Source organism: Prionailurus bengalensis, chromosome A3 (genome assembly GCF_016509475.1).
Source record: "Prionailurus bengalensis isolate Pbe53 chromosome A3, Fcat_Pben_1.1_paternal_pri, whole genome shotgun sequence".
Classification (NCBI taxonomy): Eukaryota; Metazoa; Chordata; class Mammalia; order Carnivora; family Felidae; genus Prionailurus; species Prionailurus bengalensis.
This window is the reverse complement of record NC_057354.1, coordinates 122032849-122057819: the sequence shown is the minus strand read 5'-3', so window position 1 is coordinate 122057819 and position 24971 is coordinate 122032849. Positions and strand designations below refer to the sequence as shown.

At 53.9% G+C, this 24971-nt stretch overlaps 1 protein-coding gene across 3 annotated transcripts in view; it reads left to right on the top strand.

Annotated features, from left to right (window-relative positions):
- Positions 1-24971, top strand: part of KLHL29 (kelch like family member 29) — a 310478-nt gene that overhangs the window by 148324 nt on the left and 137183 nt on the right. For 2 of the 3 annotated variants that reach the window (XM_043604449.1, XM_043604446.1), the window contains exon 3: positions 17320-17649. In XM_043604449.1, coding sequence (XP_043460384.1) covers positions 17365-17649 — 285 coding nt within the window. In that variant the 5' untranslated portion in view covers positions 17320-17364. Of the gene's footprint in view, positions 1-17316; positions 17650-24971 lie in introns of all 3 variants that reach the window. The other variant, XM_043604447.1, reaches the window with a different exon arrangement.

Below are 24971 nucleotides of genomic sequence, written 5' to 3'. Positions count from 1 at the left end.
CCTCTCGGAATTTGGCAATCATACTTCTTCCCTGGCAAGTTCGTGCTTTCCCATCCTTTCTTCCATCGAATCTTCTGTGCACATGTTCATTAAGGAGCAGAAATTCACGAGGCGTCTAGAGGACTTATTCCAGCCTCAACAGAGCTGCCTGTCTGGAAGCCGCACGCCCAGGATGCTCCCGCAGCAGAGAGAACCCGTCTGAACGGGGATTAGCCGCCGGCCGGATCCAGGTCTGTCGGGGGTGGGGGAGGCACTCTCCCCCCTGCCCGTCTCTTGTTCTGTTTCCAGATGGCACGTGCACTCAGGGGCGGCCCAAGCTCAGGGTCTGACTATTTGGGGATTTGCTGAGTCTCCTGCTTTCTGGAGCTGACCTTTTCTGCAAAGCACGTGCCATCCACAGGGCTTGTCGGGCATTTGAAGAAGACAATCCCTGGAGAGCCAGCAGCCGGCCTCTGCCCTTCCTTCATTCACTCTCTACGATGGAGGCAGAGGGGGACCATCCCGCAGGGATGGTCTCCTGCCTGGGTCCGCAGGGATTCAGCCTCTGTGTAACTCAGCCCCCCTGGGAGCTGAAGCTGCAAGATGGGCTCAGAACAGCTGCCATTCACCTGAGACACCCAAGGCGGGGAAATCAGGTCTCGCCAGCACACAACTCAGGCTTCGCTGGATTCAGGCCCTTGGTGACCTCAGGAAAGTGACCTTCACCTCTCTGAACCTCTGCTTCTCCATCTGTGAAAGACTGTGTTAGTCAATGCAGGCTAACTGTTAAGCACGCAACCCCAGAATGTAGTGGCTTAATCCAATAAAAGGTTGTTTCTTTCCCAAGTCACCGGTTAAAGGGAGTCAATGGGTCTGCTCTGTGACCCCAACGGGAACCAACGTTCCTTCCTTGGTACCTGGACCTCATCATCTCCCGCCGGGAACAGAGAAAGAGAAGGCGGAGAAGGCAGCCTTGCTGTAACCATGTAGACCTGGAGGGACCCGCATGTTTGCACACACTGGCAAAAACTAGTCACGTGGCCCCAGCTAGAATGGAGGGGGTGACTGGGCAGTGTTATCCCGCTGTGGTCCCCAAGGAAGAGGGGGATACAGACATGGGGAGCACCAGTGGCCTCTGCCAGAGAGACAACAATGAAATGTCCCTCCCAAGTCTGCCCATGAGCGCTAAATGTCAAAGGCAGATGTTCTTTAAGCACCGTGCCTGGCCCTGGAGACACGTAGTGTTAGTTTTCTTCTCTTTCCTCTACTGGTTATTCCCTTGAGGTTTATGCAAATAGCAGACCAAGGCAAGAAATTAAATATATGTCCCTCACCTCCGAAGCTACTTATTTCCTTGTTTCCTCGCAGTGTAACATTTCATCAGCCCTTCCAGATGGGGAAAGAGCAGACAGATTAAAAGTCAGATAGTGCCTAGGAGTCTGCTTCATTGGTTTCGGGGACGGCTGGAGCTTCAAAGCTATTTGGTATTTCCACTGCCGAAAGGCCTCCTCGGGAGCAGTTGTGTTTTAATAAATGGCTGCCTGAGTAATTTTCCTCGAAGGAATTGCATCGTAGATGTGTCTGCTCCTGGGGGAGCGCTGGCTGTTCCCTCTGAGTGCTCCCGGTGCTGGTGCATTATGAACAGGATGCTTGGGGCTGTTAGGAGCCCGTCACGTGTACCCACCCCGTGCTCATGAGGTTCCCCCTACACCCACCCGGCAGACTTACAGGGCTCTGTGGGGGGCGATGGACAGGAAGAGGGGTTGGGAGCCTGGCTTTGTGAGGGAGGTGTGTGTGAGGGAGGTGTTTTGTCCAGCCAGCCTAAACTGCCCCTTCCCCATGGCCACAGGCAATAGGAACCACTTCAAGACACAGGGCAGATTTGTTCCCTTAACCTGCCTTGAGTAACTTTGTCCCCATTAGGTGTGGGCAGCCTGGTGGGTGGAGCAGTGTAAGAGGGGGGACAGCAATAGTCCTCAACCCAGGGTATCTCTGTATGTGAGGAAGAGGACAGCACAGGGCCACACTGACATGGGGTTATGGCATTCATGCATTCATTCATTCATTCATTATTTACTGAGCACCTACATGAGGCCAAGTACTGTCGGTGCCAGTGGACAGAACTGGTGGTCCAAGAGTGTGGCAACTAAGAGCCACACTGCCTGGGTTTGGGTCCCAGTTCTACCACTCCCTAGCTGGATGACTTCGGGCAAGTTGTTTGACCTTCCTGTGCCTCAGTGTCCTTATCTGAAAAGTGGAGAGCGAGCCATCATAATAGCTGAGTGTTATGTGGATTGAATGAATCGATACTTATAAAGCACTACCTTTACAGAACTTCCATTTCAGTGTGAAAGAGACAAGGGAAATCTAAGTAAACTGTGTAGTCTAATAGAGGGAATAAGAGCTATCAAAAAATAAATCAAGGGAAGAGCTTGTCATTTTAAAATAAGATGACCAGAGAAAGTCACTGAGAAGGTGACATTTAAGAAGAGAGCTGAAGGAAATGAGAACATTAGCCATGTGGAGAACTGGGGAGCAGCATGTGCAAAGGTCCTGAGGTGGAAGGGGCCTAGGCTGCTGGACAAGCTGCAAGGAAGCCAGTGTGCTGGGGGCTGAGTTGTTGAAGGAGAGACAGAGTAAGAGAGGCAAGTGGTGGCCTCGTGGACCTTGTAAGGATTTGGCTTTTTCTCAAGGTGACATGGGAGCCCTTTGCAGGCATTTGATTGAAGAGTGAGATGGTCTGACCTGCATTTTATCAGAGTCACTCTGACTGTTGCATGGAGAATACACTAAAGGAGGGCAAGAAACCCAGGTGAGAGATACTGGAAGCTTATGCCAGGGTGGCCAGGATGGAAATGGAGAGACGTGGCTACTAGAGTCAAGAGGTCAAGGTGGCTGGACCTATGAAAAGCATTGTGAGTTTGAGGTGAAGGCCCACAGGGCCAGGGCCGTCAGGGAGTCCAGGCCTGGAAGGGAAGTGGGAGGAGCACTGGCCTTAAAACCAGATCTAAAAGGTCAGGTGTGGGGAGTGATGCGGGCACCACCTCATGCTCACACAAGCAGAGGGGGTGTTGGCATCTCTGTCTCTGGCTTCATGATGAGCTCACCAGGCACTTCCCATAGGTGGGAAGCCCTGGAGGCCACGGGGTGGGCATGCCCTACATGCTGCACCTGTGCCCAGTCATTTCCTGGGTGGCCAGGGAAGGGGTGCCTGGCCAGTTTGCTTCTCTGGCATGAGGAATACTGAGCTCCTTTCATTCTGGCCCCGGAAGTCCACCCCGATGGTGCCAGGCTGGCTTCTGACACCAGAGTTCCCCAGCCCCAGGCAGGAACTCCCTTCCTACCCGCCCACCACCACCCCCACACAAATCCAAGCCCAGGCCTCTGTAGCATCTTTTGTTGACCCCCAGACATTGGGGTGTCAGCCCTGCTCTGGTTGCCTGCTGTGGGCTGGTCCCTTGTAAATGGACTGCTTGTACCCGCAGCCTGGGCTGAGCTGAGCTGAGAACAGATGGGCATCTCGCCCCCCTCTCCTGAGGCTGCTGCAGCTGAGATCTGGCCTGCACACAGCTGTCCGGCACCCATTCAGGGGCCCTGACTCCGTCATCCCCAATTGTCCTCAGCCTGCCCACTCCCTTGTCCTCAGTAGACCCTGGGGCTGAGCCCTGTGCAGCCAGCGTCTACACAAATGTGACTGTGGGCCAAGGATATGAGTGATGGATGTAAGTAGGGTTTCCATCCAGACAACCAGTGGGAAGGAGCCAGTGCCGTGTTTTCAGAGTTTAGTGGGTGATCAGGCACATGAACTCTGCACAGCAAGGGCTAGAAGGCAGTGTGGCCAAAGGATGAGGTAGCAGAGTAAGCTGGCATCATCTGGAAGGCTTCCTGGAGGAGGCGAGAACTGAGCTGGAGAAAGATTGAATCGTCTGTAGCAGGATGTTAAATTAAACTGTTCCTGTTGTCTTGAAGACTCAGACAAGGCTCAAGGCTGAGCATGAAAGGCGCCTAGTATCCCCCACATTAAAAACAGGAACTGGATAGCCCCAGTCCCCCTCCATTCCTCCCCCGCCCATAAGTCTTGAGATGACTACAGGAGAATGCCCCTGAGCAGAGTTATAGTAGGAGTGCTGAGGCTTTTCTCTTCCTCCTGGGGAGGTGCTCCCTCCACACCCCCCAACCAATTCAAGACAGTCCTCCTGGTGCTGTGCTGAGCCTGGAGCCCTGGGGAGGGTATACCCTGTGTTCCCTTGAGCTGGGGACGCTGACACTATGCCTGACTCTGCAGGATCAGAGTTGACCTTGACCATGGGAGGCCAAGGTAATGTCATGGTCACACTTCCAGAGTAGCTGCCAGGGTGCAAGTCACTGGCTGTCTGCAAGAAGCATCCTCACGTGGCCCGGAAGCCACCACGGTGCCCACAGGCAGAAGAGCCAGTATCGGGTTGCAGACACATGGACGCCACTCTTCAGGGTGGTCGTGCTCCAGCCGCACCTTGCCCTTGTCCTCTCAGCCTCCCTCATGGCCACTCTGGGGAAGCCAGAAGCCAGTTCCTGAGTGGGAAGGAGGAGGCAGGGCCTGGAGAGCATCACACATCCCTGCCCTGCTACCTACCAGCTTCTGAGCTCCGGCCATAAAGAGGGGGGAGCCGTGAATCCAAAATCCCAGGTTTCAGGGAACGCTCGGACTTGGCCGTGGAGAGAAGCAAGGATGGGATTGTTCTCAGAGTTGACTTTGCCAGTGACTCGCTGTGTGGCCACATAGGTCACTTAAACCTGTAAGCTACTTAAACCTCCCCCTGCTTCGCTTTGGTAGAAGTACCGTCACCACAGACGTCTTGTGAGGATTAGAAGAGCTGGTGTGTGGATGGCCCTGTGCGGTGCCAGACACACGGTAAATGCTCAGAATGTGACAGTTCTTGGTTGTAGCAGTCCTAGCAGCGGCAGTAATAATAACAGAAGTAATACCCCAAAGTGCCCCCCAACACACACACACACACACACACACACACACACACACACAAAGAAAGCTGTTTGGGTCCAACAGGGTACGTTTGAAGGGAAGGAGTGGGAGAGAAAGAAATCTGTTTGCTGCTGATATCCCACTGAGTTCAGCCTGTTCAATAAACCCTTTCATTTCGTGGGATCTATAATGAGAAGAGAGCCGCGCTGAGTGCCGGCGGAGGCCTGGGTCGGCTCTCCCCGCTGTCTGCGTGCCCCAGGAGGGCTTCCAGGAAGCGGTGGCACAGAGCGGAGATGCTCTGTAGGAGAAGAACACGGTGTGAAGACGCTTGTGCCTGGTCACGTCCTTCTTGCTCACAGCCCCGCCCTCGGGACAGTTCTGCTCAGTAAATGTCAGAGGGGCCCCCACAATATTCCCAGTCTGGAGTGGACCCTGGGACAGTGAGAGAGGAAGAGGCAGGCTCTGCCTTCAGAATGTGGTTGAAAGGGCGCTGCAGGGTCAAGAGGAGGAAAACTCAGCCCACCGGGCACTCTGTCTTCCCCTACAGCCTATCAGGACCTACCAGGTCCTTCCGGGGACCTGATAGGGCTGCACCTCCCCTACCCATTTAACGTTAGACGTGGACGTGTGGCCTGCTTTGGCCAGTGAAATGAGAGCAGAAAGGATGCCTTTTCGCTTTGCCACAGTGCCCAGCAGAGCCCGGTGTAAGCATGGGTCCTGGGGAAGGATGGCCTGGCACAGGGCCCCAGCTGACCAGCTGTAAGTGTGCAGCAGGAGCAAAAATCACACGTAGTTTAAGCCCCAGAGATCTGGGGCCATCATCGTAGCATAACCCACCTCTCCAGACTGATGCAACCATAACTGTTTCTCAAGCGGCCCAACCAGAAAAGTGGCCTTGAGAGAATGTCTTCTGAACCGTGGGCCTCCTCTTTTGTTGGAGCCCCCTTGCCCCGGGAATGGCAGGTCTGCATTCTAGTTCCATCTCTGCCCTAATGCCCTGTGCCTCAGCTCCTGCTAGGGTCTGAGAGAGTGGCTGATCCCAGAGCTGCTGTGAGAGCCTAGCACGGTGGGGATGGGGCGGCCTTCAGGGACCTAGGAGTTAGGGGACAGCCAGCGGGCATGCTGTATTCACCAGCTTCCCAGCTTTGGGCCCTGGGGCTCACAGGGAAGGGCAAAAGCAGAGTCAGGTGTAGGGCAAACCCACGACAGTCCCAGGGGAGATGCCAGAGGGGCACATGGTAGTCCTTGCCACTGGTGTGCATGGGGCCAGTGGTCCCAAGCTGCCCAGTAGGGGTGGAAGCGACGGCCTGGAAGCCAAGTATCCCTGCTTGGTTAATCTAAAAATAAACAGAAAGGCAACAAAAATCTATGTTTCAATTACTGCACACAAGCTGTTCAAACAGCCAGTTCTGCACTGGAGATGTGAACTTGTCAACAGAGGCTGCCTCGTTTGCATGCTTGGGTGGTGATAAAACACACAACCTCGCAACAGGCTGCCCTCTGGTCTGGGTGTTTTGTGTGTTGTGTTTTTTTTTAATTAAATTAAATTAGAAACACGGACATAGAATAAAGACAGGAAAAATCTGAAGCAAGTACATCTAGACAGGGTAGCAGCTCCCAAAACAAAGGCCGAAGGGGCTCTGAGACAGAGAGGTCAGCAGGACAAGCCTGGCCCTTGGTAGAGAGGTCAGGAGGAGAGTGGCCAAGACGAGGGCTCAGTGGTCAGCACCAGGGGACAAAACCTTCTCCCAGGTGGCCCCAAACACTCCTCCCCTCCCCTGCTGATCCCGGGGGGGAATCCCCAGTGAGTAGTGTGGGCCTTTGTGGTGTCCCCCTCTGTTGAGAGGTGCTCCACAGCCCTCATCTGGGGTGAGCTCAGCAGGCCAGATGCATGGCGGCCAAAGTCGGCATTTCCTTCCTTGGCCTCACCACATGTATTTCCTCACCCACATGCCCGCCCTCACAGTGTCCCAGCTCAAGTACAGTCTGTTCTCTGTAATGAATGGAGCCCCAGGAAGCTGAGCTACCCCAGGCTCCAGGGCCGCCCTGATCTACCCTGCCTGCGGCAGCCTAGACAAGCCACTCCCTCCCCTGAGCGCTGGCGGGTTCACGCTTTCCTATTTCCTGATGGTGTGCTCACCTCCTGAGCAGCTCACTCTCCCTGACGTCAGGAGCCGGGCCCATCCTCACCCGCTTGCACAGACCCAGACATGGGGGTGGGGAGAGGTGGTCAGTAAATTTGATGCAGTTTGACAAGAAAAGGACAGAACGCGTCTTCACCCAAGTTGCTTGCTTAGGGGGTTGCTTGGGAGGCAAAAGGAGGCACGCAGTCCTGACTCGTGGGAGCAGAGGTGGTCGGGACTTGGTGGTCCCCCGGGGAGGCATTCCGGATAAGCAGAAGCCCTCTGGGTCCCAGCACAGGTGGAGAGGAAGAAGCAGTGTGCTTGCCGGAGAAGGTTCCACAAATCCCGCCTGCTGACGAGGCTGTCGGTTCCACACTGGCTCTGGGCAGGGATTTTAACGTCCCCAGACCTCGGAGCAATTCCGCAGCCATCAGATGCTACTTACTCGGGGAAATAAAAGCGTGGTGGAGTCTCTCCCAAGGAAGATAATATCCTGTCACAGTCAGTATGATCTGCCGGCCATGTGACGGCCGTTCCCTAATGTTTCCAAATAGACTTTTGAATAGACTCTTGTCTAGAAGAAAGCAAATTGCAAGAGCATTTTTGGCAGCCAAATAGAGAGAGCGCATCAGTCTCTCTTCTTTGCAACTCTTGCTGCCGGGTCTGGCTCCAGGCACCGAGTGGGATTTATTCATCAGCTCGGGTCACTGATGAACACCATTTGCCGCAAAGAGAGATCTCGTTGAATTAGTCAATTCTGCAAGATTCGGAATAATCAGGCGTGCCTGCGAGACGGCAGAAGGCCCGCTTGGAGAAGGGAGGTGACTGGGAAGTCCAGCTCCCAGTGGCGGAGTCGTGTGTCTGCAGGGCCATGGGAAAGCAGGCTCCAGATTTTAGTGATTCCACCCTCCGCAGAGCCCCCAAGAACAAGGAGTCAGAGGAACAAAGATGGCTCCTGGTAATGATAACTCTGGCTAATCCCCCTCTAAACGATCAAACCATACCCACCCGCCATAGCAGCCTCATCGATCCTGATGTTTACGAGCCCCTAATTTACACACACCTCCCTTCTTCCCTCGGTTTATGCTGATATTATGTTGCCAACTGTCATTTCCAATATCTTTTTTATTTTTCATTATCACCATTATAATGATTTACACCAGTAGCAATAGCACAAATGCCTAGTCAATTAGTCCCATGAGAAAAGTCTCTGAATCATGTGCGCCTCTTCGAAAAAAAATCACTACATCAAAACCCACAGCCAGATTTCTCAAAGCAAAGGTGCACATGGGAAGGGAGGGAAATGAGAGGCTTGTTCGTTTAATATTGTTCAGCTGAAACGGGCACTGGATCCCACCTTCCCAAGGCAGGGAGATTGCTTTTTACGTGAGAAATTGTGCCCAGAAAAGGAATCGGTGGCATTTTTCCTGAAACCTATCATCAGAAAAGCATTTTGAAACATTTGTCTTTTTAGGTCATGTATTAAGCCCTGTAATTATGGAATATGGCTTTTCCCCAAAATACCTCTGCCCCCCAGCGCCTTCCGAGGACCATGGTGCAGTAGTGAGCACTGCCGAGTTCAGGAGGCCTGGGTCCTAGGGCCGACTACCGGCCTGTTAAGAGGCAGATCAGGGATGCCTGGATGGTTGGCTCAGTTGGTTTAGCATCTGACTTCGGCTCTGGTCATGATCTCACGGTTCATGGGTTCGAGCCCCGCATCTGGCTCTGTGCTGACAGCTCAGAGCCTGGAGCCTGCTTCGGATTCTGTGTCTTCCTCTCTCTCCTCTTTCTCTCTCTCTCTCTCTCTCTCTCTCTCTCTCTCTCTCTCTCTCAAAAATAAATACACATTAAAAAAATAATAATTATAATAAAGAGGCAGATCTTAGGCCGGCACGTCTCAGGCTGTCACCTGCAGCTGAGCACCCCCTCCCCAGGGGGGATACTGTCGAAAAGGCAGATTCCTACTCAGTAGTGCTGGGGTGGGGCCTGCAATTCTGTACCCCAGCAAGCACCTGGACAACACCGCAGACCCACAGACCACGTCTGGGTTATGGGGCGTAAGCCACTATCCCAGCCCTCGTCTTCTTTCTCCTCACTCATGAAATGCAGGCTCAGTGCATCCCTGCCACCGGGATGTTGTGAGAAGCGAATGATGTGGTGGCTTTTGAAGCATCTAGTGAAGGGTGAGAGCGGTGACACTGTAAGGCCGTATAGTTGTTGCTGTGACCACTGCTGGACCTTTCGTGGAAGGGCCCCTCCCTGCCCTCCCCTGAGGCCAGTCCACCCCCGGGTCTCAGGTCTGCAGAGTTGTGTCCCCCTCAAAGCTCTGGATGGGCCAAGGCCTGGGAAATACAGGCAGGTGTAGCTGGCTGTGGCAAAAGCACGTGCCCAGTCTTCCTTTAAAGATAAAGATGACACCCTAAAGCCCTCTGTTATGGAGATTGATGCCACCTGGGGAGAGGAAGCAGAGGTCAGAGGTCACTGCTTTGGCTTCTAATCTGAGCTGTCACATCCCTGACTCCTTCTCTCCACAACCCGGAGCACCTGGTAAAGGCTGCTTGTGGGTCCAGACCTTGCAGCTCAAACAGGTCTTGGTGGGACCTGCCAGCGGCTAAGCCAGAAGGCTGGGACGAGCCACTCCAGCCTGGAACCTGGGCTGGACAGTCTCCACACTTGCCCTACTGAGTGAATGACTGATGGTGGTGGCAGGAGGAGGGGGGTTCACGTGAAGACCCTCATGGCTGGGCAAGGCAAGACAGGAGGGAAAGGCCCCTTCAGAGCAGAAGGGGAAGGGTGACAGTAATGATTTCCCTGCCCACTGCGGCTTTAGTATTTTAAGAGAAAAAACAAACGATAAAACCGTACCTCAGGTCACTCTTCCTACAGAGGACCAGGGAGAGGCTGCTGTGACCCTGTGAATGCTCCAGACTTTCCTTAGCTTCTGAGCTGGTCCAGAACACTTGGAACGGGGCTTGGACCCAGGTTGTCACCTCTGTGTGCAGCCACTAGCTGCACATTTCATATCCACCTGGAGGTGCTGAACACCTGCACGCCCCCGAGGAATACCTCCCCCTTAGGGGCAGGGCCAGGACCAGGGTGAGGTGAATGAGGTAAATGTGAGGAGGCCTCACTTCTGGGGCTGAACAAGTGCAAGGTGGACCCTGACACAGCCTTCCTTGCATTTTTCACCCCAGGCACCTCTCCCCTCCACCCTCAGCACCTTTGTCTCCTGCGGTGTGTTCTGAACTGGAAAGAACTTGCCATGTTGGTCCAGGAGCCCAGCCTGTGCCCGGCCAGCCACATGGAGGATATGGAGGTGGCAGGGGTGGGGTGCAGCGAGAGGGTCCTGCCTTTAGGGAGCATGGCCTTGCAGGAGCAGCACTCACATGGGGGGCAGAACATGCCAGTCCCTCACTGGGTCACAGGCCTGCCTCTGTGAGCTCCTAGAAGACAGGGCTGCTCAGAGAATGCCTGCAGCCTCAGCCAGAAGCAAGTCTTCTGAGTTAGTGGGGGCTCAGCAGGGATGGGGGTCAGTGGGAGTTGAAGCAACCCCAGGAAGCAGGGAAGCATTTTCCGAGGGGCACCCCAGCTTCCTGCTAGCCTCTGTGCCAAGTCATGGCCAAACCGGCTTCTCTAGAAGCACCTGGAGTATTCCTTTGTGTTACATTTGCCAAGATAGTGTTTCAGCTGCTATTTATTATTTTGCTTCAGAAGAAAGGCTAAAAGATGCAGAGAGCAAAAAGAAAATAAGAAAGATGGGCATGGCCTGTTCCAACCGACTTGGCAGCACGTCTCCCCCAAATGAGGCAATCATACATTTTCCAATCGGGCTGGACAGGCCGTGGCTCATTCCTCAGCTCCCTGTCTGGAGGCAGTTCGGGCTCCCCTACCTTCTGTGGATTAATCACGCCTTCAGGGCCCGCACAGCCGGCGCCCGCTGCTGCACGTGCCTTCCTGACATGAACCAGGGGAGGGTCATTAGCCACCTGTGATCCTGGCTACAGCATGTGCACACGGGCATGTCAATGTCTCCAGAGCACATCGGGGGTGTCCCTGATATAGAGGACCACCATCCTGATGCGTGTTCAGGGGTGCACAGTGTGCTTGTCCACGTGGCCAGCACCATGGGGTCCTGGACAGTGGCCCCTGTGCCCCAGCCCGGCGTGGATAATGCTAACAATGATGGCACACGCAACTCTTAATTATTTACTCATGAATAATTCATGTTGAGGTGATCTGTGGGGCATGGCTACTGATCTGGGGCCCAGCAAGTATCCGGGAGACCAAAATACAGACGCAGCCTAGGCACTGGGGCTGAGCCTGGGTGTTGGCTGAGTCTCTTCCTCCAGGCCATCCTCAGGTCCCAGATGGCCCAGGCCTTCCATAAGCTTGGGCCTGAGCCCGTCATGGTACCCTGAGCTGCAGGGAGAAGGCTATCTAACCAGGCAGGCCTTGGGGTTCCTGATACAAGATCCCCCAGGTCACAGGTATTCAGCTGAGGATGACCTTTCTCACCAAGTCTGTTCTCTCCCAGGGGTCCTGGGTGACAGAGCACCCTACCAGTTCCCATCCACCTAGCATGGGGGTCTCAGGGAGTCCATGGCCATGCGTTTCAGAAAGCAGACCACACACAACTTCATAGTTGACAGTCTCCTTTGTCTTCATCCTGGAAAACTGCCTCCTGTTGGCCTACCTTTTTTCACCCCATAGCTTTAGGGTCTGATCATGGCCCAGTGATCAGGCTCTTTGCCTGGTGCAGAGGGCTCGCGGGGTTCAGGTTGGATTCTCTCTTGGTGCTGGGGGCAGTACAGTTGTCCACCCCCACTTTCCAGAGGAACAACCTGAGGCATCCTTGAGTTCCCAGAGCTAGTTAGGGGTAGTGCTGGGGTTCAGACTCAGCTCTCTTGACCCCCTACTTAGCTTTCTTTCCACTGCCTGGGGACACAGATCTGAGTCCTGGAGTGGTCGCTGAGGGCTCTGGGCTTGCAGAGCAGACAGGACAGTCTCCAGAACTCAGAACAGGGCAGGGAGTATAGGCCCCCTTGCAGAGACACTCTGAAACCCAACAACTCAATGACCTGGAACAACTCAGGTTTCAGGATCTGAAACCTGACCAGGTGGCCAGAGAGGTGCCCGAACACCTGGGGCCTGGTCAGATCTCAGGATCTGACTGGAGCATAAGCAGAAGAGAGTTCAGCTCCATGGGGTTTCCAGAGCCTGAACTGAGCCTTAAACCAGGCACTTACTGGGGTGGAGCCCCTATCTCCTGGCAGGGAAGGATGCCTACGCTAGGTTCCATAGCCCCGGACCATTTCTTATGGGACTCCAAAGTACTGACGAAAAAGGCTTTCATTGCACATTACCTTTCCTATCATCATAGAGGCAACCTAAGCACGTCACAGAAAACGTAAAAACAAAATAAACAAAACCTAAAGCTTTGAATCCAATTCTTAGACAGTTTCCTCCAAGCAGATGACTCCTCCTTTTCAGAGGCTGCGCAACACTGAGAAAAGGGCAGTTGTGGTTCAGCGTACAGGCTGGGCACATTTCAGATCTGGGAGTCGGGAGCACAGGAAGGGGTCCGGGGACAGGCAGCAGGCAAAGTTTCCAGATCAGAGCTAGAAGTGCACCTGACACTCAGAGGCATGGCTGCTGCTCAGACTCCTCTCCGTCCCTCAGTAAAGGGCCCCGTGCCAGCCTCTACCAGCTCGCCAGCAGCCTGCCAGGAAAAGGTGCTCACCTTGACAGGGAAGCACTTGTGTGTGTTTTGTCTGTAATTGCTTGACCGGTCTCGTCTGAGACGCCCTGTCCGCGTGGGGCCCCCTCCCGCCCCAGCGAGCCCTTCCCCCTGCCTCCCCCACCACCACCCAGGGTGCACGTGTGGGCACACCGAACCTTTTTGACATGCTGGCTCTGTGCCCAGCAGGAATTACTAAAGTTGCCACCTCTGGAGCTGGCACTCTGCCGTCTCACCCAGGGTAAACTGTGCAACACATTTCTTTCATTCCGTTTGCAAGGGGAAATTAAATTGAGGAATGAAGTCTAACCCAAACCTGGCATGCAAAGACTTGACCTTTGTTTTGAATACACTTAATGAGGCTGAAACCAGACTGCGTGGCCTCCAGCTGCCTGAGTCTCCATTCGGAGCCTGGAAAAGATGGGCAGCGGGAGGAGGTGGGGGGAGGGGCGGGTGCTGGGACCACGAGTACAATGGAGCCACAGTGTCCTACAGCAGGTAGTCCCCGAGGCAGCGAGCTGGCTGGATCTACTGACCTCGGAGGTGTCCTTGGGCTGAAGGAGGCTCCACTGACCCGCTCCCAAGCATGCTCTGCCCACCTGTGGGCCCTTCCCCCTCTCCATCCTCACCAGCTGGAAGGAGATGATTTCCTTGACAATATGTGAGGTTGTGTTGTTTTGTGGGAATGTAAGGGCTGTCTTAGTGGATCCGTCAGGCAAGGCTAGGCTTCGGTAACAAAATAACCCCGCCATCTCAGCGCCTTAACACAGTGAAGATGTGTGTCCCAATCTTTCCAAGTCCGAGGCTAGTGGGGCAATAGCTTCCACCAATAGCTGCATCTCCGAGGTTGCCAGAGCAGGTGAAGGGAACTGAGGTTAATATAAGATGCTCTTAGAGGACAGGGTCTGGAAATGTTCTCCATCACCTCCCCTCTCGTTCTATCTGCCTGAATTCAGACGTGGGATTCCCAACTTAACTGCAAGGGAGGCATGGGGAAGTCTTCCTGGGTGGTCGGAGAGAGGACACGGTGTGGTGAGCTTTGCAACATCATCTCTGCCACACTTATGATCCAACCTAGGGAAATCGTGGCCCTGAGGTGGTGATAATTAGGAAGAGCCTTGCAGGTGAATGTTAGGAAACAACAGTCTAAGCTGTGGGGCCTGGCTAACCCTGGACATGCAGAGGTTCTGTTCTCCTTCTGAGCCATCCTCAGAGGCGTCAGGTCTGACTTACCCGGGAGATAGGACATTTCCTTACCCTGATACCTGCATGGAATTTCCAGTCAGAAGACTCAAGTTTTTTGTGTCTGAGCTTCTCACCTTCATACAAATGCATTCATCTCTCCTGGAAATACTAAGCGATTAAGAAAAAATAAGCATTTGTTTGTTCATTTAGCAAGTGTGTACTGAATACCCTTCTATGCCAGACATTGTGTTAGGTGCAAGGATTACAAAGACAATAAACCTGGGACTGTTCTCAAGGTAGCAAATATACCACAGCCGTTGATGCTGGGAATGGAGTGGGCGCCAGGTACCCGGGGTGGGGCTAGAAGAGGACTTCTTGCCTGATCTGGAGGAGGTGGGTCAAGGCAGCCTCCTAGAAGAATCAGAGCCTGAACTGAGTCCCAACAGACATGTGGGGCTTGGCCATGGGAAGAGTGGGAATCCATTCCTGGCAAAGGAGCAACATTGACTTGGACCCCAAGCAGAGAGAGAGCTGATGCCTTCAGAAACCAGAAAGGTGTTTGGAATGGCGGGGCATCGCCTCTGGGGTGGGAAGGGTGAATGGTGACGCTGGAATCCTCAGGTGTCTCCTGGGCCATGCTGAGAGGTCTGGACGTTATTCTGAAGGATAGGATTTAAAGCAGCAGAGTATGGTGATCATATTTGTGCCTTAAAAAAACCACATGGGCAGTTGGGTGGAGAATGGGTAAGAAGGGCAAGACCAGAACAGGGACACTGGTGGAGATAATCTTTGTGAGTCGGGTGGTGGATGTGCAGAGGGAGAGGGGGCAGATTTGAGAAGCAGCAGGGGTCATAGAATCAAAGACCTCACTGTTGAACATGTGGATGGACATGGGGAAATGGGGGTGGCTTTCCCTGCGAGAGGGAATCCCTGAGAATGAGTGGGCAGAAGAACAATGAGTTAATTCTGGGACCTACGGTGTTGAGGTACCTGTGGGGCAACCATGTACTGGTATACTTCAGACTCTAGAACAGTAGTTATGGCACTTAGGACGGACAGGGAGCTGGAAATGTAGCCTTGAGGGTCATCAGGAAAGAGATGACAGTTGATGAGATTGTCCAGGGAGAGTGTGTAGGGTGGGACAAGATGTGGGGGAAATGGGGACCCCCAAGAATGAGCCGAGAAACAGGAGCTTGCCAAGGAGACTAGTAAGGAATAGCAGAGACGTAAGAGGAAAACAAGGAGAGAGCATGATGATGCCTTGGAAGCCACAGAGAAGAGGTTTCTAGAAGGAGGGAGAGAGAGATCAGCCGTGCCAAATGTGAGAGGAGTTGAGAGAGACAAGGTGTGAGTGTCCCGTGGGATTGAACACACAGGTCACTCATGACCTCGGTGAGAACAACTCCCAAGGACTGGCCAGAGCAAAAGCCACATCAGAACAGGTCACAGTGTGGGCAGGAGGGAGAAAAGTGATGAGAGCTATTTAAACAACTCTCTTAAGAGTAGTCTGTGAGGGGGTGGTCAAAGGGGGATTCATTTTTATGAATCATTTTTTATTATGTAATATTGGATAGGTAAAACAGTAATGTGGTGGCAGCAGGTAAGCCATGAAGCATAACGATAAAATAAACAATGAGCCCCATGTCCGTTTTAAGAGGTCAAGGTCAGCTCTGCTTCGGTGTGCCCCTTGTGTCTGGCAGAGGGCACGGTGCCCAGGGAGGGCACAGTGGCTGCCAGGGGCCCCCAACCACCCAAGCAGAACTAAGGTAGCAGGTCACGAGGGTTGGGCCGGGGCTCTGGCTCTGTGGCACTAGAAGCTGGCAACTAGACCTGCTGTGCAAAGACCACAGTAGAGTCAGGTACAAATTTCTAAAATAGGGCAGCCAGTCCATCCACTAGCCAGTCACTCCAGAGCCCCCCACCATGACCCAGCTGGATTTGCAGGATACGAAAATGAGCGGGGAGCTCTCCCTGACCCCCAGGAGCTCACACCCCAGACAGGAAGCGGTTGCAGAGCAGGCCAAACCACACCTGAGCAGTGACCGGAGCTGAGGATGTGATGCGCAAGGCAGACACCCGCCCTCCCCAGGCCGCCACCTGTGCCCTGACTCTGCCGTCACCTCTCCCCTCTGCCTCAGCCTTGCTGCCACCTCTCCGGCCGAGTCAGCCTCCCCGGTATCTTTCCATCCTTGGTGACTGAGGGTGACAGCGGGTCCGGGCCGGTCAAGGAACCAGGCAACTCACTGTAATTCTGAGCAAAACTCAGTTCTCACACCACAGGGGGCCCTGCAAGCATCCCCGGGTGTCTAGGTCTCCATGACAACACTGAGGGCCTGCCGTTCAGATAGCCACGAAAGTCGCCGGGGGGATGTCTGCTTCACAGGGAGCACTGGGGTCTCTAGTGCCAGCAACTAAATCATAGGGTTATAAAGAACTCTGAACACCCAGGGGCTTCACCCCTTTCCAGACTAGAGCCCTACATGGAGCCACAGTCCGAAGGCCAGAAATCCTGGCCACCTTCTCCCTTCCTCTGACCTCAAGAGAGTCACTTATTCTCAACCAGCTCCCTGATCCATACACTGGGGATGAGCCATGCCCAGCTGGCTCACGGGCTCCAGGGAGGATAATATGAGGTTTATGGAAAGGGCCTTGTCCACTATGAAGTGAGCCTACAGGTGTAGCCGCTCTCCCCGTCATAGGGTTGGGGGAAGCGTGGCCTGCCTGAGGAGTCCACAGGACCTTGTTTTCATGGTGGGGATGGTGGGATAAAATCCCAACCATAATTCAGATGAGCACACGCACGTTGCTCTGGGAGAGTATGACACCGTAGAACAAAAAGCATTTCTCTAAATTTTGTGTTAATGCTTATTTATTTTTGAGAGAGAGAGAGAAAGAAAGAGAGTGAGCAAGAGCAGGGCAGAGAGAGAGGGAGACACAGAATCTGAAGCAGGCTCCAGGCTCCGAGCTGTCAGAGCAGAACCTGACACGGGGCTCAAACCCACGAACCACGAGATCATGACCTGAGCCGACATCAGACGCTCAACCATCTGAGCCACCCGGGTGCCCCTGAATCAAAAAGCATTACTCTAAACTGACACTGGGTTCAAATCTTGTCTACTACACTTTTGCCACGTGATCCTGGACAAATCCTTTGTTCCCCACTCTGTGACGTGGGGCTAGCGATCCATGCGTTGTGGGCTTGCTGTGAATAGGAAATGAGCTGTCGTTGGAAAGCCCTTTTTTGCGCACAGAGCAGGTGCTTCCTCGATGCTGACCGCGTCCCGGCCGGGCTGCTGTGTGACTAAACCGCCCTCCTCTCCGCTCTGTGCCAGCAGGTCCGGCCTCTGTTCCCCTGTGAGGAGCAGCCACGGCCCAGCAAGATGTCCCGGCACCACAGCCGCTTCGAACGAGATTACCGCGTGGGCTGGGACCGCCGAGAGTGGAGCGCCAACGGTACACATGGGACCACCAGCATCTGCAGCGCCACCGCGGGGGCCGGTGGCGGCTCAGCCAGTAGCCTCAGCGCCCGGCCCGGCCTCTTGCCGCTGCCCGTGGTGCCGTCCCGGCTGCCCACGCCCGCCACCGCCCCGGCTCCCTGCACTACCGGCAGCGGTGAGACCATCACCAGCCTCGTGGCCAGCTCTGCCTCCGCTGTCACCACCAAGGTAAGCCCGGCGTCCCCTCCGAGCAGGAGCCGAGCAGAGGGTCGTGGCTTCCCCTGAAGGTCTGTGCACCAGTCACCACCTTCTCCAGAGCATTGGCGTCCCTGGGGCTGGGCCGGCCGACGGTTCAAGTGAAAGCTCACATGATTTTGTTTGCCGTAAAGTCTCTCTCTGTGACTAACTTGTAAGACAAGCAGGTGCTGAGGCCATTTGTTGTCTTATGCCATATTGACAAAGTGCTTTTTAATTTGTGTAGGGACAGCGAACTCCAAGTTGGCAATAAAGATTCCCTAAATAGGTGACTTTAGACCATGCAAGTCCCCCCACTCCGGGGGCACCAGTGACTTAGGTTTGCAAGAAGGTAGTCACCAGCGGTAAGGCATAAACAGTCATAAATCTACTACTTGGTAACTACTCCGCTGAGAATTCTCCCATCCACTGTGCCTTCCAAGCCTCAGATAACCCTGTGGATCGCTACTTTTGTCCCCACCTGATGGTTGGGGATACTGAGATACACCAAGTCTGTGAGAGCTGGTCCGAGGCTGGACCTTCGTTGGGGCCCAGGCCTTGGGCCCCAGCAGTCAGCTTCAGGGGCATCATCTCCAGGCCATTCCCTCTCTTCTGGAGGTGGCTCCAGCCTTGGGAATGACCGCAGAAACCAGGCTGCATTACTGACTGAGATACTGAAACGAAAATGTCACCAAGTCTCATGCCTGGCTTCAGGCTGAGCTGGTCCCCCTCACGCTGCTCAGAGCCCCTCAGGTGCCAGGACCTTCCAGGGACCAGGACCCGCACCGGTGGCAGGAAGCCTGTTTATGGCCATCCTGCTTCCTCGGAGGATCAGGGGCTCTGCAGGCCCCCTTTGCCTCGGCCAGCCATTCACAGCCGCCTCCCAGGAGCCAGCGTGTGCGTGCGTGCGTGTGTGCGTGTGTGTGCGTGTGTGCGTGTGTGTGTGTGTGTGTGCGTGTGTGTGTGTGTGTCTAGTGTTTTCTTCCCTGCTTTCATAAAAGTTGCGGGAGAAGTTAAAGGCGGGGGAGGCCCGGCGCAGCCATTGTGAGGTGGCCGTGGCGTTGGAAAGCTGCACTCCAGGTGTGCTGTGCCTTTGTCTCTGTGATTTTCAAAACTCCCTTTCAGCCCTGCTTCCCATTAATAACTGAGCGCTGCCGGCCCAGAGCCCAGCGGAGGCCCGAGACAATGGAGCTATTGGAGGCCAGCTCGGAGCACACTGACATCTTGCTGCAGTGCCTTATTGATTTTATTTTCCTGTTATGAAAACACCTCCCCACTGAGATGGGGAGGGAAGGAATGTTGGATGCAGGAGAGGAGATGGAGAGTTATTTGGGCACGACGCCCCCAGACCAGCCAAACGCATTCGTCCCCTGGGCACCAGCCCCCAGAACTTCCCTAATGCAGCAACCTCTGCCCGGTGGAGCCAGTCGGCTGTCCCGCCAGCCACATCTGGCGGCCACTCAGAAGGCCAGCTGTTGGCCATCTGGACAATGGCAGCTTCTGGAGCTGACCGCTGGGGGCTCGGGGTCGGGAGAGAGAAGCTGGACCTGGGAGCCCGCTTGACGATTTCTGCCCTCTCTGGATGGAGGCCTTTTTATGGATGCTGTCAGGCTGCACCAGAGGCAGGGGGTTGGCCCTCCAGGCAAGGGAGCTGGAGGGGACTCAGTGGTGAGGGCCTCTCACACAGGGCTGCCCCGCCCACACAGCTCCTGCTTTGCTCCCAAACAGCTTGATATTCACCATCCCTGACTGGCAGGGCCCCAAACCACAGCACATGGGAGGAGAGGAACCCAGCCTCTGATGGAAAACAGCAACTGGGGGAGCTGGGGAGCATTGCATTGATAGGTGAGGGGGCCAAAAGTTCATGCCCGTGGGACAGCCAGATCCTTGGCACATGTCCCCTCTGTTACCATCTCCAGCCCTGCTCCAGACCTGCAAGGGCTTGTCCAGTCAAACAAAGGTACCTGCTTACATCCGGGACTTTTCGAGGTGCTCAGGAGAATGGGGTGTGCAGCAGAAATGGAAGACAGCAGCCAGTGGCAGCTTCTATCCAGAACGCTGTCACTGAATTTGGGCCATGGCGGTGCCTCTCTGCCATCTGGCCAAGCTGCTACCCGCCCCCCCAGACGCCTGTCTCCCTGCCTATTTGTCTAACCCCATGCCAGCACCACATCAACTGACAGGCAGGCCCAAACTGGGGTATCTGTGGTGTCCCTGGTCAGCAAGCTGCATCTTTACTGAGTAGCCAAGGGCTAGCACTTGCCCTCGGCAAACACATAGGTCAGGATATGACAAGTCTGTGGCCTGGACACTGTGACTGAGTGACCCGAGAATGTCTCTCCCATTGAGGTTATTGGCAGAGACAGCTTAGTGTTGTGGATAAAGACAGACTGGGGACCCAGGGTGCCCAGGTTTGAATTCTGCCCTATCTCTTGTTAGCTGAGCAACCCTGAAGGAGTTACTTAACCTCTCTGTGCCTTGCTCCTATAAAATGGGAACAGGTAGTGTTACCTGCCTGCCAGAGTTGTGAAGATCGTGTGAGTTAAAATACATATAATAGTGCTCAGAACAGAACCGAGTGGTACGTGGTAAGTCTTGTATAGGGGTTGTTACCACAGCCGCCGTTGTCACTATCACCCAGGTAAAGCCTAGGGGACAAGGACATGCCCCTGGAAGGAAGAGGGATCATTTCTAACCTCACCAAGAGAAAAAAGTAGGTCTTCAGTTAAGAAACAGGAGGTAGGCCCCACACAGGCGGGGAAAGCACCTTGTGTTTCTGAGTGGTTACCGTTCACACCAATCTGTGACATGGAGGCATGACATGACCAAGGGGACATGGCAGCAAGAAGAGCTAGAGGGAGGACATCTAGTGGGCCCCAAAGTAACCCTGAAGCTGGCATTGCCCGGTAAGCCTGACAGTGGAGTGAAGGGATTTTAAAGCTTTTTCAGCCATGGGACCCCTTCCTCCAAGGAAAGCCCGGTGTGTACCCAGGGCCAAGACCCTACTCTGGTGGAAGGTGGCTGAGGGAGGGGGCTGCGTGGAAGCCAGGCGCAGCGCCCTGTGTTCCTGCTGCCCTGGAGTGTGGTGATGGCTGCTTGAACATACCGGCATGCCTTCCTCAGTGAAGGGTCTGGCACCACGAGCGGGCCAGGGTCACACCCAAGGACTCAGGGAAAGGCCCCTAAGGTGACTCTCAGGGACAAGTGTCAGTTCTGCCAGGCCTTAGCGTCCCCCCAGGCTGGGCATGGAGCAGGTGTCACATCTCTCTGGGGGCTGTGGGCCACCACAGGCATCCGATGCCATCGCCACCGATGCAGAGACGGCCTGTCCCCTCTCTTGCCCCTAGTCCCGTGGGCCTGCTCACCCTCTCACGCTCAGTGCTAGGACTGCATCTTCCAGGCCATGGGGGGACCGTCCCAGCTCCCCAGGGTAGGGACAGCTAGCTGTGTGCCCTGGGGCTGGTTAGTGAGGTGATGACAATTCTTTCTGTCACCTCTGCCTTAGGCCTGAGTTGAGTTTTATGTTTCTTCATTTTTCTGTGGCCTGAGGATTTCTAGCTGGTCTTTGATGAAAGGCCGATTGGACAAGCACATATTCCGGGCCATTGAGGTAGGGGAGGGCATTACCAAATGACACACACACACACACACACACACACACACACACGCCCGCAAGTCCCCAGAGCCTCAGAGGAATGTAGTGACCGTGCCCTCCAGCGTCTCTATTTTGCCTGTCAGAAGAATGAGGCTCAGAGAAAACAAGACTTGCCAAGGGCCCCCAGTGAGTGAGAAATGGACCACCGGGGCTGTCTCCTTTCCCCAGGCCACCTGGCACAGCGCGTTCTCCATGGTAACCGTTACTGTGGCATTGTTACGGTAACTTTTCCCATCCCTCCATCCACCTCCTCGACAGCAGATACCAATGTGCAAGAAAATGGGCATATTTACTTTTTGGGTTAGGTAGGAAAATTTAGCCCGAAGATTCTGTCGACTCTCCATCGTACAGCTAGTGAGGGCTTCAAGCTGTCGAACCATGGCAGAACTGGGTTTGAATCTGACCTCTGCCTCTCAGGAGATGAGTATGTCTCTGAACCTCAGTTTCTTTGTCTATAAAATGGGAATAATCGTAGGATCTTCCTCGCAAAGATGGTGTGGGGATTGGTTAAGTCATTTTGAAAAGCTAAATCAGAGATTGGGTCAGACAAGTATCCGTCCTATTCGGGTAAACCCGGCTCCCGGGCAGTTGGTGCTGGCAGGACCCTCTCTGGACCGTCCCCTCCCCCTGACTGTGGCGGCATGAGGTCACCGAGAGCTTGGACAGCCCTGTTCCTGGCCCACCGCTGCCACTCTGGACTGCAGGGCAGTCAAGCCCCCTGTGGCGGGGGCGGGAAGGCGGAGCTGAGAAGCTGGACCATGACTCCCGGGCCAGGCCTATTCGTGGGGCAGAAAGGAAACTCCACTGTCCTGCAGTTGCTGCTGCATGAAATTTAAATTATTCTCAGCAAACCTGCCTGACAGATGAAACAGAAAAGGGACGGCTTCATAAAATGCAATTTCGTTCTTGAAAGAACGGACCTTGCAGAATCCTGGCTGATGCCTGTGAAATGTGTTGGGGGCTTTTTTTCCTTGTGGTCAGGAGCACTCGTGCTGAAACATTCCCATCGTTCCGTGGAGCTAAGCCCTTGAAAATAATTCTGGGCTGGGAAGAGAGAGACTTAGCCTGTGTCAGAGGCCTGAGGAAAACCAAAAGGGGCCGTGAGGTCTGTAGGCTCCATCCTCTGAGCGCCAAACACCCAGATTTTTTACATTTATGAGCCACCACTTTTAGGGTGGATATATGTCATCAGAGAGACAGCCCCGGCAACAGCGTCTTCCTCGTACCCTCTAAACTCTCTGGAGAGATGCCCTGCGTGGGGGAGATGATCTGGGATTTCTGTGGGGAATCATGTGAATGACCTCAAAGCCCTGCCTGGCGGGCCCCTCCCCTCGTGTGGCTCTGGTGCCCACAAATGGATAAGGATGCTTTTGCACAGTTACAGAATGAGAAGCAGACCACCCTCTACTCTTGTATTCACACTGGTTGGGAGAATCCCTCCAGTCCCCTTTGTGGTGAATTTCCAGACTGTGCGTGATTTTATCCAGAAGCCTGTTCTTGCTCCGTGAATGAGAATTTGTGATTTCCCTTGTGATAAATTATCAGGCACTGATCACGCGTCGTGAGGCAGCTTGTGCATGTTCGTGCCGAGCTGATGGGTTTTGCCTGCATTTTGAGGTGCCGCCACGGTTTGGATTGTATCTTCATTGACTTCAAACCCATCTGTCAGTCATGAAATGTCTACAGTCGAAAAATGCCCTGATTTCCAAAGCATCCATTTCAAAACCTACAGTCCAGGGAGGGCGGACCGGAGTGGCTTGAACTCAAATTTGTGACTAAAGGGGCAAAAAAGAAGGGAGAACACTCTGCATTCTTCCGCATATGTAAGGGGTAAACCACCTAGGTTAGCTTTTGCTACAGAACAATCATTCAAAAACTTGGTGGCTTAAACCTTCACAGTTCTGTGAGCTGGCTGTCCGTTCTGGTCTGGGCCGACTCTCTCATTTGTATGCGGTCAGCTGCAGGTTGGCTCAGGGCGGCTGGTCGGGGTTGGCCTCACCCACACATCTGTGCTTCGCAGCCCGTCAGCCAGGGAGTCTCAGTCCCCCTCCGTGTGGCCTGCCATCCTCTATCCAGCTAGCTGGGGCTTGTCCACGTGGTGGACTCAGGCTTCCAAGAGCAGCAAGGGGGCAAGACTCCGTGCACGAGGGCTTTTGTAAGCTCTGCTTGAGGCATGTTTGCTGAAATCCCGCTAGCTCAAGAAGTCTCACGGCCAAGCCAGATTCCAGGAGTGGGCAGAGAGACCCTGGCTCTCGATAGCACCGCATTGCAAAGGGGCAGACATGCAAGGATGGGAAGCATTTGTGGTCATTTCTGCAACATACCTCCAGGCTTTCCAGCACACTTGCTTAAAGCCACGGCTCACATGCCTTAGGCAGAAAGGAGAGGTCAATCTGTTACTCTCCTCTACATGGCCTGGTGCAGGAAATCAATATGGGACCTGCATAACGTAAACACACTGGGGCTACACACATCCCATCCACACCAAGAGCTGCCTAGTGAGGTCTGAAAGAAGGGCCCAACAAGGATTGTGTCGCCAGAGAGAAGGAGGGGCAGCTGGCCGCCAGGGAACCTCACAGGGTGCATTTACCTTAAGAATCCATGGCTGGCCGGGACTTGGCCCTCACGTGATCCCGTCACTGCCCCAAAGTTGGTGGGACTGGGGCACAGCCGTTCCCAGGATATTCTCACGGATAGAGGCTGACCTGTGACTAAGAATGTTAAAAAACCACCCCAAGGAGACCACCTTCATGGGTTTTGACCAGTGAATTTCTCCCTGTGAGAATCCGCATGGGAAACAGATTCTCAACAGAAGACCTTCTGACGAGCCTGAAATCAGGAAAGGGAGCCAGTTATGTGGTACAAATGTTCAGGAGCCGAAAATTGGACAGCCCCACGGCTCTTTCTCCCTAATAGGCTAAATCCCATGCAATTTCCCAAAAAGCCCTTGGAAAGGCCTCTTCTTAAATTAAATTAGGTTTTCTGCGAACAGCGTCATTCAAGATGAACATAAATCTACTTCTTATTCACTTTTAATGGTTTTCCCTGTTTTACTTAATTACTCATGTTGCAATTAAACATTTTTTTTTCATAGCAAAAGGACAGTATTTTAGCTACATTATGGGTTAAATAGGCTTTGGAGAACTAGCCTGGGAGTCTCATCACCGTTTATAACATTGTTTTTTATAGGGAAAGTATGTTCCAAAATCTAAACAGCCAAATTACAAATGAACTTTCAGAACCCAACCCATTTGTTAACTGGGAACTGTCTGCAATGCTAAAAATAACTCGGGGAAATAAACATAAAAAGGAGAGCTCAACACCCCTTGGTATCATTTCTTCCCCATCAGCATCTGAAGCTCTCGTTCAATTTCAGGCAGGAGGATTTTCTCCAAACCCAGACTGACCCTGTCCCCATGTTACTCACTTCCATGACACAGGCCACCAAATTGGCTTGAGCCCTCCCAAAGCATAATGCCATCGAGAAGAGTCACTGCAAAGTCCCCGCAGAGCTAAACTGATGTAACGTGACAGATTATCAATCAGTTTCAGCGCCCCGTTTGCTGCCCTGAAATGAAGGCTCAGGAGAACTCTGTGCTTCTCTGGCTACCGTCTCCACTAGTCATGTTCATTTGCATCCTGAATTTGCCTCTGTAGAACC